Source organism: Numida meleagris, chromosome 9, assembly GCF_002078875.1.
Source record: "Numida meleagris isolate 19003 breed g44 Domestic line chromosome 9, NumMel1.0, whole genome shotgun sequence".
Lineage (NCBI taxonomy): Eukaryota > Metazoa > Chordata > Aves > Galliformes > Numididae > Numida > Numida meleagris.
Window position 1 is genome coordinate 11,910,885 of NC_034417.1, and position 14,619 is coordinate 11,925,503.

Here is a 14,619-nt window from a genome sequence, read left to right on the forward strand (position 1 = left end):
TGCATCTCACGGTCTTGGCCTGCAGGCACAGCTTAGCCCTAGGCATGCATGACAAAACTTCCAAGGCAGCCAGATTTTCTGGCCCTTGGAGTTCATTTTTTCCTAGCTGTTCAAGTGTGTTTTCAATCGCGTCCATTCTGCAATTCAGGCAGAGGAAATTACATAAACAGCTCAACTTCAGGATCAAAAAGATGCATGAGCTGTAAAGGTTTTTTTTTTTCTTTCTTTCTATTTCTTTAAAAACTAAATATTTGTTTCTATTTGTCTGGAAGAAAGAATGAGTAAGCTTGGTCCTTCTCCAAGGATCCAGCATGTGGGGTTATAAAAAGAAGGGGAAACATCCCGCTCATAATGAAATAAAGTCTACAAAACAACAACAGGAAAAGAAAAAAGCCAGTCCCCTATCTTTTGTACTCTGAGAGGCTAAAAATAGCACTGCTCAATTAAACAGAATGAAAAGGCTGATACTGCCAAAATTAAGTTGGGTTATGCCCATCAATCTCCATGTACCATGTCCAGATGACTGCTGGCAGCCAATGGTTCTGCCTCCCCAGACCCACATGTGTAATAATTTTCCCCTGCTTTTCAGTAGTAAACAACCTTTTTACAGAATTTGGGCAACAGTTAACCCCTCCCCTCCAAAATAAAAAAAAAAAAAAAGAAAAGGGGGATTAACCAGTAAATGGTTATTTCACAATATCACCAAGAAGCCTGGTTAGCAGGGAAAGCATTCTGGGATTTGATTGCTCATCTGTTATGGTTGAAAGAATAAATATATCACATCTTATTTTCAAGTCTGGCATTTGTGGATTGATTTCTGAAGTAGCTGCTTAGTCAGGTGAAGCATCATGGGACCCATGGTTAGACCACAGAACAATTTTTTCCTTCCCAACTGTTTAGCAAACTGGGAAACATGGTTTCGTAAGATGTTTTTTAAGCAAAGGTGTTCTGGATTCCTCTAAAGGTAGTGCATGATCTCTAGGACTCTTTTTATGCCTCCAAAATAAGAGATGTACTGTGGCCAACCTTTCTTCATGGGAATATGAAGAAATTGAAATTTCCCAAATCATCTTGCTGCTTGGTGATATGGAAGTAGGCCTAATCTAAGTTACACCAGCCCACAACTCTACTTTGACCTGAAATCAGTGAAAAGACCATGCAAGATGGACAGGACTGAATTTTAACTATGAGATAGGGAAAGGAGGAAAGACTGGAAAGAGAAGAATTGCAGAGGTTTGCTGCCTGTTCACTGGGAGACTCTCACGGGCTCACCCCAATGCTCTGTCGAAGTAGAAGAGCTCACTGGTCCCATTGAGAACACTGTCACGGGAAGGAGCTGCGAGGTAGTGCTTTATGCTGTGCACCATCCCTGTTCGTCGCTGGTAGATATCTTTCACCACGTGGAAGATGGTGTTCCTGGGATAGCAGAGGGCAACATGCAGCCAGTCTCCTCTGTCGTCAAAAAGGAGGAAAGAGAGAAAATGAACTTAAGGGCTTGAATACAGGAGAAATGGTCTCCAGCCAAGAGCACAATCTTCAGGGGAAAACAAATAAATGTCTTTTGAGGTTTTCTTCCTCTTCTAAACAGAAAAAAAATACACCCAAATCCTCTGTGCCAAAGAAAATCAGATTTTTTTTCCTTTGTCTGGAAACAACGGCTGTTTATGCAAAGGTCTGATCCAGAGACCCCAGTTGACCTCAGAGGACTTGGAGTCAGGTGCCAGGATGGCTTAAAAGAAGAGGTTTTCTCTTCCTTGCTCATGAGACTGAGGCACAACCAGTCACATACCCACTCTCATCTCCGGAGGCCGCCAGGGCTTGGTTTAGTTCATCTGGAGCTGCTGCAGGAGAGGGAACCAGCACTCAGCAGACATTTCACCGGGGGCACCGGTTCAGGAATTAGAAAGTAATCTCTGACTTGAACCAGAGCCATAGCCTAAAGAGATCTGCTTCCTCCACTTTACGGCGAAGTTTATGATCAGGTTTTCCATTAAAATCTCCCTCTCCTCTGTTCTTTCATCAGTGTCAGCTTAAAATAACTAAGGGTAAAGTTAAATGGTCTTCTAACACTTGACCACCACAATGTTAGCATGTGTATTTGCAAATAATTGCCCCCATGGCTCTCCTTTATGCTGTGACCTTCATTGCCACCCTCACAGAGAGAAAGACTGGCTCCAAACTAGAATTTTTTCTTTCTACTTGGAGCCAAAAGATGCAGTTACAGCACAGTTCAGATGCTGATGGGTACAATCTTCCACAAAACCAAAGACCCTTCCTGTCTGTAGGATGCAGTAGTACCGGGAAAAGCAGAAAGTCACAAGATGTTTACACTTGAAAAGAAAAGCTGAATAACAAGACTATTTGCTTAATTATTTTTTTTTCTCTCCAGCCTCTGAAGTGGCTCAGTGCACCGTGTGCAGATACCTGACCAATTACTGTGGTTTGCTTTCCTTCTATTTCCAAAACCATCAAGGCTGTAAATGTAATTACCTGGCTTCCTGGTTAAAATGTGAAAATAATAATTTAGCTTAAAGACAGACTGTTACCACCATCGTCAGCTGCCTTTCTGGGCCCTGCGAAGCTGAGGAAGACAAAGTTTCTCCTCTAAGATGATCTGCCACCCATCCCTACCTGCAGAGCACTAAGGAGTGCAAACACCTCTGATATGGAAAAATCTGGGAGCCTGCATGCCTAGACTTGTACTTTGCATTAGATGTGGACTATCTAATAGCAAAGCTCTTTCAGCCTTTTTCTGGTTTTCTCGTTAAAGCAGAACAAAACTACAGTACTGAAGAGGGGACAGGCTGTTCTAGAATAATAAATCAAAGCCATACACAAAGACCCATCAGCTTATGCGAGATACTGCCCTCTAGATTTTAACCAACTCCAGCTGTGTCATAACATGGGACAGCTAGAAAATGGATATATTTTCAGATGATTTGGCCTTCGACTGGAGGAAATGAAATAAATGCACCAGAGCCATGTTAGTGGGATATTTCTGGGACGGAGTCCCAAGACATTTGGCTGTTTCATAAGGGTAATTTGCATTGCATTAGCACATTTCATCCCCTGAAGACACCACCAAAAAATGGCCTTGTCATCTCCTTCAGATGTTGGGAACCAGCTTTGGTGCCATGTTGTGCTGACTGCCACCTCCCCAGGGAGCAGGAAAGGCACCAGAAAAGGAAATTTGAGTTTGTGGGGGGGGGGGGGGAAATCATGAAAAAAACCACAGCTGCGACTGCCTTGAGTCACCAGGGCACTTGGGAATACGAATGCAATGAGAGCCTATTGTGCACATGAGCAGGCTGAGTCAAACTCCAAAATAAATTGTATCATGATTGAGAAGATCAAATGGAAGGCACCTACTTCAGAGTTTGTGAGAGAAGAGATGGAAATAAGACATGAGAAGGGAAGGTATTAAAAGATATCCTTTAAGTAAATAAAGGTAAGAATAAGGTATTTATTTTCTATTTAATTTCATGGTATTTTAACAGCTTCCTATTTAGTTCTTTGCTTTGGTTTTCGCTCTTCAGCTTGTACAGAAGCTACTGTAAACTCTCCCAAATGCCTGGTTGTATGGCTGTGCACAGCAAAAGCAAATCACAGAGCAGCCACACTTCTGTGGGACGCCCTCAGGACATGGGTGAAATGCCTTTTTCTACATTGCCAAAAATGAATGAGAAATGCAACCTCAGGCTAGAAGAGGCAATGAGGCATGAGATGTCTTGGACATTGCACTCAAAGGAAAGCAGATGTGCGTGTGCCTCCTTCAGCCACCGCACTGGCCCGAGACCTCCTGGTTAGATCTCCAGTGCAGGAAGACTTACTCTTTTTCAGGGTGGTCAATAAATTATGACTCCTCCTTTATTTCTCTGCTTCAAACTCTCCATTTTGTCATAATTTCTGACTTTGAAATTAGCAATTGGTTTAAATGAAAGGCAGATAGACACGTGTAGGAAACTAACTTGAGACATTTAAGATGTTTTCATCCCAAAACTATGTAAGCATATTCATACTTTTTTTCTAGTGATAAAGTTCAGTTCATTTTAAAAGTAAGGAACAGTATTTTCTAAGAGTATTAGATATGGAGGTTGGCAGGGGGGTTGGAGCTTGATGATCCTTGAGGTCCCTTCCAACCCAAGCCATTCTATGATTCTATGATAATCAAGCCAGCATTTTCTTGTTATTTTTACAAAAAAATCACACACAAAAAAAGATATTTTGAACAGGAAAGCTAAATATGCAGTAGCACAACATCATTATCAGGTTCTAACAGTTTCAAATGCTATGTGGAAGGTTTCTGAGAGTCAGCCTACATCAGGATCTATTGAATCTGACACTTCTGCCCCTCTGTTACTGTCCTTCAGTGATGCCCACAGAGCACTTCATGTGAGTTCATGAATGCATCTATCCTGTTTACTTCCTTTTAGAAATGGTGGGGTAGAACTAACCCAAGAAGCCGTACTCTTTTCATCCGAATTTTGCCATTTTGCGGTTCTGGCTCTTTCAAGTTGGGTGCAAGCATCAGACAAAATGTTAAAAAGTATCCATGTGCTTCAGCGATGAGCAGGCTTCATGGCATAAGCAAAAGTAAAAAAGATGGGGGAAAATAGCAGGCAAGAGGTTTGCTGTTCTTGGACATATGGTAGATACAGATCTCGAAGTACATGCATACATACCTCTGTTACAACCTCAGAACAACCCCCACAGTTAAACCCCAGACTTCCACAGGTAAAGCCACTCAGAAAAAAAGGATTGGGCAGGCAAAGGAAGGGAGACTTCTGCGAGTGGTGGGATGAAAAGTGAGTCACGCCGCTTTGAGATGAGATTTGGCTGCAGGAAACACTGAAAGAGCACTTGTCTCTCACTGCCCAGGAGAGAACAAATGAACACTTGTTCACTAGCAAACGTGTCCCTTGACTGTATCAGATGGAGCATCAGTAAACATACAGAGCATATACAGGTAGTTGGGTATATAGGTAGGATCTAATGCTGGGGTTGGAGGTTACGCTGTACATCATTCCTGGCTGTATTTTGGCTAAGGTAACCTGTAAGTTGATGAATATTATTCTGAAAAACAGCTCCACCATGTTTATTGGCATGGTATGTCACGTAGCTGATGACTGTGGACGTGCACAGTCCAAATCCTGATCTCACCGATGAAAATCTGGGGCAAGCCAATGAGGGCATGCAATAGAGTATAACTGAAAATTACTTATATTTTCCTTGTGCTTGAAAAAAACAAGAGACTTCCATCCAGTGATTCAGCCTCCCCCAACTGTTATTACTCCTATTTAAAACAAACTCTCTGACATTTTGGTCAGATCTACGTGAGCCGAGAAAAATGGGAGTTCAGAATTTTCCAGTTCATAACATGGGAGCCAAGCAAAAAATCCTCACATGCTGCTTCTGCAAGTTTGCCTCTCACAGGATGAATTTTGAACTTCAAAAGACAAAACCAGCAAAGCCACCACTCAGCCTCCAACCCTTCTCAAGAACAAATAACAGAAGATCAGCGTTCCTTTATCTCAATTATGATACTGATGTTTTTTCTCTCAACCTACAACAACCTGCCCAGCACCCAGCTGAATCTCCTCGATGCAAAATCCATACTCAAGATAAGCTACCTCCCAAACCAGCATCGTAGGTGGGGAAAATGGAGAGAGAAATACCCACACATCTCACGAGTGCTGAAAAGAGTGGAGAAAGGGCATCAAGGAACCTGGGCTACTAACCCTACCGCTTTCTCATGGTTCAAGTTCTTTATCTACAACCAACATATTCTGCTGGCTCCCTGCAGCTCCTACTCTTTTTCTAGATTCCTTTTTAGTTTTCTCCCTTCAAATCAAGCCCATTAAACCCCCCCAATAACACTGTCACTAGGCAAACATGCAGCAATTTTATTCTAGATTTTGTTATTAAGGCTAGACAACTCTAAGAGGCGCCGTGCTGAGAGGCTAGTAAGAAGTTAGGTATGTGTTCAGCTGACTAGTTGTGTGCATTGGGATTTAAATGCCTTTCCTCAATTCAGGAAATGACATTAAAAATTCAAAGGCATAGGTCACCTCTTCAGATACATTAACAGTTTTGTGTGTTTTACCTCCATGCCTTCTTAGGCAAAAATAATAATTTTGGCTTTTGCAAAGGTCAACAAATTACAGAAGGGCTCCTGCCCTGGCATATGCTCCTACTGAAGAAACACAGAGATATGGTACTTAGGAACGTGGTTTAGTGGGCAATATTGGTTGTAGGAGGACAGTTAGACTAGATGATCTTAGTGGTCTTTTCCAACCTTAATGGACCAACATCTTGGCTTGCTGCAGCCATCCAAGGACTTGTTGGTGCTCAGACTGCTCTAGTTCATTCACTAAAACAATTAGCTCTCCTTGTTAATCCTGGCCAAGCACAGGCCATAGAGAAAAGAAAGCGGCAAGGGCTGCAAACGGGAGGCAAAGGCAGGACTTTAGGATCACTCATATATGGCAACGCCTGGACCCAGATTGGCCTGGCTGTACTGAAACGGTTCAATCTGCAACCCAGAGTTCTGACAAATGTTTCAGCCTCTTTCAGTATTTTTTTTTAAATGTCTAGAGGCTTTCACCCACTTGTTGGCAATTTAAGTGATTGAAATAGACATAAGGGAATTCAACTGATCTCTGCGTTGTGTGGATGATTAACTCTGAATTACAGACGTTATGAGGAGGAACAAGCTATGAAACCCAAGCAGCACTTTACTCATTATTATTGGAAATAGTGCTGGTGTTACTTATATTACATCTGGATCTGGGAGATCAAGGTCGGCACTCACGTTACGTACAAGTAACAAGGAAGTAGTAACAGCCTTAAACTGTTAGCTGCACTTTGAACTACTAATTTCATCTTCCTATCCACTTGTCAATCTGCAAAGCACAAGGAAAAGCACATTTGGAACTAATCTGAAAAAGGAACAGTTTAGGAAATATCCATAAACTGGGCAAATCTGAAGCAAGTACGTTCTAGCCCTGTCTCATTATCTTTGTTTTCCTAAAAACCTTATCATCGCTAAAGAATTTAATCACAAAAATGACAAGTAGCTGAAAGTATGAATCAGACTGGCAATGAATAAGAAGCCATAGGGAAAACACCCATCTACACAGCCCTGAAAGAAGACAAATATAACCAGTCCCCTGGAGTTTCAGTGCGGACATGGGCTGTGTAAGTTGTCTGCTTGCACTGAAATCTCCACCTTTGGATGGATGACAGCATCCTGGAGACCACGTATCATCCAGAGCCCAAAGTCCCCGTTTTTAATACAGAATTTGGACACAAGCTCATTCTGGTCCCTTGAATTTTCAGATAATTAGATTATTTGCTTGTGAACAAGATAACAAGCCATAGTACAGAACACCAGCCTAGCAAACACAGGGATATCACTGTGCACCTGTGCTGTCCCTGCACAAATACCGCAACAAGGGGAAGGCTGGACACGTGCCCAAGCACACACATGGACATCTGCTCTTTCATTTGCTCTTGACAAGAGATTTGGCTCTCTGCTGCCAAATAAATCTTTGGAAGAGCTCTCATAAGGATCCAACTTCTGCAACAAGGCACGAAACGTTGGTGTTACAAGACTCGCTGTACCTCTCCAGGGGAAGCTGAGAGGGTGCCAGCAAAGACAGCATGGGGAAAGCTGCCATGAACTTTTCCTTGGGGCCAGCATTGGTCGAGGGAGCTGGGCAATCCTGTGCTAACCCTAACTCTGCTTGCAGCACTGTGGCAATTTGTCCGTAAAAGATGATACCCTCTTTGTACCTGCTCACATCTCCCTGAAATTCTCTCAGTTGAATCACAGCAGAGAGCCCTAATAAGGAAAAACTCTTTCTTCTGAGCCACAACAGACCAAGTATAGAGATATTTGCCTGTGCTCATAAAAAGCAAGGAATGTTTAATTTAATTGCCTCTACTTTTCAGCCTACTTCAACAACACAACTCATTACACTGTACTTCAGATACGGGCTTTGGGGAGAATTAATTCTTATCTTTAGATTAGCTGATAACACAAATAAGCCTGGCTGATTTATTGAACAGCACTGTGCCTTTGATAATAGTATTTACTTTAGCCTCTTCTTTAATTAGAGAATTTGCACACACACAAAGCCTGTGTCATTAAATCGACGGACTTTGTTTGTGACTTTGCCTACCCTATGAAGAGCCAATCCTTTTACTATTTTTCAGCACCTGAAAGGAGGCACTTACTTGCAAGCAAATAATGTTCTCCAGGTGCTCCTCCTGCCATAGCAGCCTCACCCTCCTCACTTAACAATCCTGACGCTCTCTGAGGGCCTTTGCGCTTCTCAAAATAGACAGCAGTTTTGAGCAAAGCCCTCAACTCAACAGCTGGTTCCCATATTTCTATGAAGCACAAGAACAGAGAAAACACAGAAGCAGCTCTGAGGAGATGGACACTGCTCCTGCAAGAACATGAAACCCATGGAGGAGAAGTTTGAGGCCACTGTTCGTGAAGTTCTCACACATGGTGCATGAAACTCTGCAAGCATGTCTTGAATCAGTGCACAGAAGACACACATACTGCAGCAACCCATCAGGTGCCACCGCAGAAAGAACAAAAGTTGTCCTCCTCCACTGAGCAAATAGTTGAGCAATTCCACAACTCCCCAGACTGGACTGGCAGCTGCAGCAAGCAGTGCTGCCGCTTTCAGCTAAGCCCCCTGCCCACATGAGGAATCCTGGTGCACCAGTCTTTTAGTAAACATTTAAACTGGAATTGCTTTTACTAGCTCTTTTTACAGCACTCCAGAAGCACTGAAAATGTTAATCACACAAATATCCAACATCAGCACTACGCCTGACCTCCAAAGAGGTCCAAATCCTGGTACACATCTCCCTGTCAAATTCCTTATTTCCCCTCTGACCTTCCTTTAGCCAGCACGGAAAGTCCTTCCAGAAGCATGAGTGCTATCTAGCTGTGAAGACAGCATCCTGGATGTACGTATCCATCACTTTACAATGACAAGTCTAAAAATAGTTAGGTTGTTTGGTAAAGCTAGGTCTGAAATTAATAATCTCAAAGTATCGCTAGTGAAGTTCCTCAAACATATTTTGTTTTGCATTGCATATGTTTTGCATGGATATAACTATGTGAAGAGCTCATTTTTTGGCAGATTATTTGGTATTTTAGAGTGAAAAAGAACAGACAGCAAATAGCCACTTGAGACAGATAAAAGTCTTCCCTGATTTTCTACCTCTGAGTATTCTGCTTCACAATTTGAGATTTCTTCCATTCAAAAAATGATAAGATTCATTGTTTAATAAATGTCATACATGGAACTGCTTAAGCAGGCATTTGATTTCCTTCAAGCTCCTAAATCTTGTTTTTCACCTCAATTGCTTCCATGGGAATGACTTTTCTCTATGTTATTGCATACAGTATGGACATTTCACCATTGTTGTTCCATTACCCTTAAGACACACAGTAGCATCATGATTTCATTCTCAATTATTTCCTTGCAATATGCTTTAAATCATAGAATCATTGAACCATTTCAGTTGGAAAAGACCTTTAAGATCATTAACTATCAACCTAACACAACCACACCCACCACTAAAACTCGTCCCTAAGTGCCATGTCCACACATCTCTTAAACAACTCCAGGGATGGTGACTCCATCGTCCTCCCTGGTCAGCCCATTCCGACGCCTAACCATCATTTCTATGAAAAAAATTCTTCCAGATATCCAGTCTAAACCTCCCTTAGAGAATCTTAAGGCCATTTCTTGGCATCGTGTCTCATGTCATCTGAGAAAAGAACTGACACGTCCTCACTGCAGCCTCTTTTCAGGAAGCTGTAAGGAGCAGCGAGGTTTCCCCTCAGCCTCTGCTGCTCTAGAACAAACAGCCCCCGTTCCCTGAGCAACTCCTCATAACACTTGTTTTCCAATCCATTCACCAGTGTCAGTGCTCTCCTCTGAATGCTTTCTATCAAGTTAATATCTTTCTTGTAGTGAAATGAAGTAAAAGTAAAATTACATTTTTTCCTCATTATGGCGTATTTCCCTTCTATAGTTTTTCAAAACACAAACCTTGCCAACTGCTTCTGGATCAGAAAAGTCTACAAACCTTTGCCCCATTCAAATAAGTTAATTGGTTTCACACAAGACAAAGAGAACCACAAACACACTGTGGTTTTCAATAGTAAAAGTTAGCTAAGTCGCTGCTTGAACAAGGGCTAAACTTCAAGCTGAGTTTTATCAAACACACAGTGTGGCCTTAAAATTTGCACCTGTGATTGAAGACCACGTACTTGCCAAAACTTTGGCATGTACTAACTGGTAACCATCCTATATTGATGCAGAAGGCTTAGCTCTTAATTGCAAGGAAATAGCTAATTATTTAAAGACAGATAATAATTGCAAAACAGCTTATCCATGAGTGACTAATGGGTTGTGCATTTCCTTAAAGTACATGAAGTTACATTAATACAGAAAAGAGTGCTTTAGTTCTAGTCACTCCTCTGTGACAGGAATGTCCAAGCACTGATCATCCAGTGACTTGGTCATAGTCCTACAGCCATCTAGATCTCTAAATCCAAAGATTTAAAGATTTATCCAAAGATATCCCATAATGGGGATATATAAAGAGAAAACACTGCCTTTCTCAGCTACATTTCCATAAGGCTTCATGGCTAGAACTACAAATAGTGTTTTCCCCAAATTTCTTCAGCTCCACAGCTCAGGAGCACTTCACATTTTTTCAAGCTTTCACCAAAACTCTCTTAAACTAAAACCATGGCAGTGACAGCCTGCTACAGAAGCAGAGAATAAGTATAAGGTTTGGCATATAATACAGGAAGGACTTGGAAATCCTCCACATTTACCAGTGGTACATGCTTCTTCATGTCCTCTGTGCATCTGACTTCTTTTATGTCAAGTATTTAATGTTTGTTTTGCAAATCTTAGCCTTCACGTGGCTCGGTTGTGTGCAGTCATGAAAGATTTTGTTCGTATAATGTTGTCCATTTCCCGTACTGCCTTGTTATCAGTAAACTGAGGAGCCACGGAAACTGCAGAGCCCAAGACAATGGCCAAGGATTTTTTTGGTGGCTCTCATCTCTTGCAGCAATTTTTTGCCAACCATGGCCATGTACATCACTGTTAAGCCAAATGTATTAGAGGACTCTCCTAGAAGTTGTACCAATGTAAAGCACAAGTAATTTCACTACAGTAAGAGGAACACTGGTCCTGAACCAGTACTGGAAACCATAAAAGAAGTTATATAAAATGAAATAGATTGCAGGGGGAAAAGGCAGGTCTAAAATGGCTATGCCTTGCTTTTACAGAATGCTAGATGAGATGGAAGAAACATGGAAAATAAATAGAGCACAGCCTACAATTTTGTTGTACTGAATCCTAAAGCTTTAAAATGTTATCAAAAAAGAAACAGTGATTGCAGTGTTATTTGGATTACAGAAGATGCAAAGCTCTGTGCACATTCTGATGGACTTCTGCATTTTACATATACGGGAGATAAATTATGTGCAACTAGTACAAACAAATGAACAAGAGCCAGGGCTCTTCTGGAGGGATTTCAGGGACAGCAGGCCAGGACTTACTTGGACTCTGTTTCAAAACTTACTGGAAAGTGAAACAGCTCTGTACATCAAGAAAGTTGGAAAAAAGAAAAAGCAGAGGCAATTCTTTGCATCAGTAAGTGCCACTCATTAACACCTCGCTTTGGTGCTCTCACAAATCGCTAAAACATTCAAAGGGTCAGTTGCAAAGAACCTAGGAAAACTGTATAACTCCAGAACTTTTAAAACAGAACATTTTCTAACAACGTAGGGCAGTACCTGTTGAAGTTGATTGGGTACAGGATGATATCCTCAGGCGCTCTGCCATCCCACTGGATGATATAAGCCTGCTCCAGCATGACGACTGGCTGGTACTGCTGGTACGGTGCTCCTCTGTTCACGCCTTGCAGCTGCAGGGGATGGGAGTGGTATGCTGCTCTGGCAATGGATAAGGTCAGATTCTCAGGGCGCCTGGCCTGAATATAAAGCTGAGGGTGAAAGGAAAATGACAAACACGTCCATTAAAATAGCCAGGCTCAGCCGTAACATGTGCGTTTGATCACTGTTGCCTGTAAATGGTTTTGCCAATGAAGAGCTCAGAACATTTGGAAAGTGACTGAAACATTTCCAGTTCAAATAAAAAAAAGGTAAAGCAGAAATAGCATCTGCAGCTATTTGAGAGGACACCGTGAAGTGAGATATGAATTGTACAGCACTATGGAAATGTTAACTGTTCAAACTCTCAAGGGAGAAGGTTAATCAATGAAATATCACGAAGTAACTGTTTCTTATTAATTCAAATTACTGTGCTTTAAAAACAGCCTTATTCCACTGAAAATATAGAAAAGTCTTAAGCAGTTTCTCCTGGCTTTGGATCAGGTCCAGTTACCTAATGGAATCCACACCTTCACCTTCAAGAAGCAGAACAGGCTTAAAGTTGGGGGGCTAAAATCCAGTGTTTTGACTCTATGATTGTACAGACTAAATACAGCATTGTATATACTACAACCAGAGCTCCTCTGTCTGGGGACCAACAGATGCCCTTGGCCTGTAGGTCAACGCCTATGCTTTTTCTGTTCTTCACTGATTCAAATGAAGGCCAATTCATGTGGCAGATGTTATCTTCAAGGTTGAATGCATGATGTTCACCTGCTTTCCCCCATGTGAAATACTAGCACAAGAGGAGGACGCAGAGCTTGTCATACAAATTGGTTTCAGCACACAGAGATGTAGCACACAGCTTGTATTCCCTGAAAGGTTCCAAATGCACTGACAACAGGTGAGAACATCTGTAATCCTTCTTCCTCCACTCTTCTATAATGTAGAATAATGTGTTTGCATCAAAAACAAGAATGCCTTCTAATAAGCTTCTACATGAGCACATCCAGCACAATTAGTTTTAAACTCAATTTCTGTCTTCCAGCAGATTTTAGTACTGCAAGCAAAACTAGGAGAAGGTCCATCAGGATATCCTCCTCCCAGCACAAGACCTTGTGACCTTGACCTCTCCTATCTCCCTATCAGCTTCTCATTCCTTTGTCTTGCCTACACAGATTAAAAGCTCTGCAAAACAGACTGTCTTTCTCTGGTTTATATATAGAATTCATTAGAAGTATATTGTAACACTAATGATAAGACATCCGTAAATATAATAGGAATTGCTTTGCTGACTCAAACCCACAATGAAGAAGTAAATAGTCCTATGACATTTGGTTTGTCTTTTGGTGGACCACAACATCAAGAGTGACAGATTCCCATTATTTTCTCCTTGGAACATAATGCCTTAGCCACAGCAAAATTCATCTGACAGAAGACAGAGGGGATGTATCCAGCATGGGTGTTATTTAACCTGAAGAAGTGTATTTGTGACTCAGTTTAAACAGGAAATGTTTCAGGAAATTTCAGAAAATGTTTAACTAAAGCTGCAAGATCTCTGGAGGTTGCCAATTCAGCTCCCTGGTCTATTGTCGTGCTCAGAAGGACCTTTGCATTCACACCTGCTCCTGGCATTGTGTTTATGCTCCTCAGTACCTCCAAAACATGGGCCATTTCAGCCTAACCTCTCCTCCACCCCTGTCTTCAGCATCTTCATGCTGAATGCTCAGATGAAAATTTTGGGATTCATGTCAAAAAGTAATCTAGAAGTGGTAATGAATGTTTCTTTGATATTCAGTCCATTTCTCCTTTCACATCAGTGCAATCCTGCCTGTGGCATTTCAGTGATGAAAGCCTGACCTGCGTGGTATCCACACAGATCCTGGGAGATTAAAGCTGATCCCAGAACCATATTAAGCACTAGATTTTCTTGATGGCTGAAACCATCGATCGAGTAATTTGCTCCCACCAATCTCCAAGCAGCAGACCATTTGCTCACTCTTCATGGATCAAGGAAGAATAATTTATTTTTTACAGTCTGATAAAAGATTTTTTTTAATCTTCGAAACCAAGGAGGAAAATCCTATTTTCCCTTCACATTAAAACCATAATTAGAAAGTCGATTATGTGCAATGCAAGAAACAGCATTTCAGTCCCATTTATCCCCACCCTGACTGATGGGGTAGTGCTGAGGTCAGTGTAGGTGATCAGAAAGGTCCCTTCAGACCTGAAATCTCATGAATGTATTAATCATTTTCAATCAAAACAGCATTTTTAGATAAAGAACAGTAGGAATGAAGTCTGAAACTGCAAAATAATATCTCACTTATGTCTTTCTAGGTAAGATACAACTATTTCTGTCCTATCTCTGTGAAGTGATGTTATTTCCTTCAAATATTTGTATCCAACAAACACAGAATATTAAGTTGGTAGCTGCAGTGCACTTACTGCACAATTAAATGCAACAATGGCTGAGATGCCTCCTGCATCAATTGAGCACAGCTCTCCAACCACAGTCTTGGTGTCTTGGTCCTTCTCCTACTCACCAAGGTACAGAGAAAGCAGCACCCCACGTTTCCCATTTCCCATTCTCTGGGGAGAAGGAGGAGAAGAAGAAGGAGAAGAAGAAGGAGAAGAAGAAGGAGAAGAAGAAGGAGAAGAAGAAGGAGAAGAAG

General features: G+C 41.6%; 2 protein-coding genes across 3 annotated transcripts in view; both read right to left on the reverse strand.

Moving 5' to 3' along the window:
- The window catches only part of CEMIP (cell migration inducing hyaluronan binding protein), a 103,393-nt gene that overhangs the window by 66,346 nt on the left and 22,428 nt on the right, over positions 1–14,619 (reverse strand). The gene's annotated exons all lie outside the window — the stretch shown is intronic.
- LOC110403966 (transmembrane protein 2-like) overlaps positions 1–14,619 on the reverse strand; it is a gene marked incomplete at its 5' end in the record, with an annotated part of 43,097 nt that overhangs the window by 6,440 nt on the left and 22,038 nt on the right. Inside the window, 2 exons of the mRNA XM_021407782.1 lie at positions 1,273–1,452; positions 11,849–12,057. Coding sequence (XP_021263457.1) covers positions 1,273–1,452; positions 11,849–12,057 — 389 coding nt within the window. The remainder of the gene's footprint in view (positions 1–1,272; positions 1,453–11,848; positions 12,058–14,619) is intronic.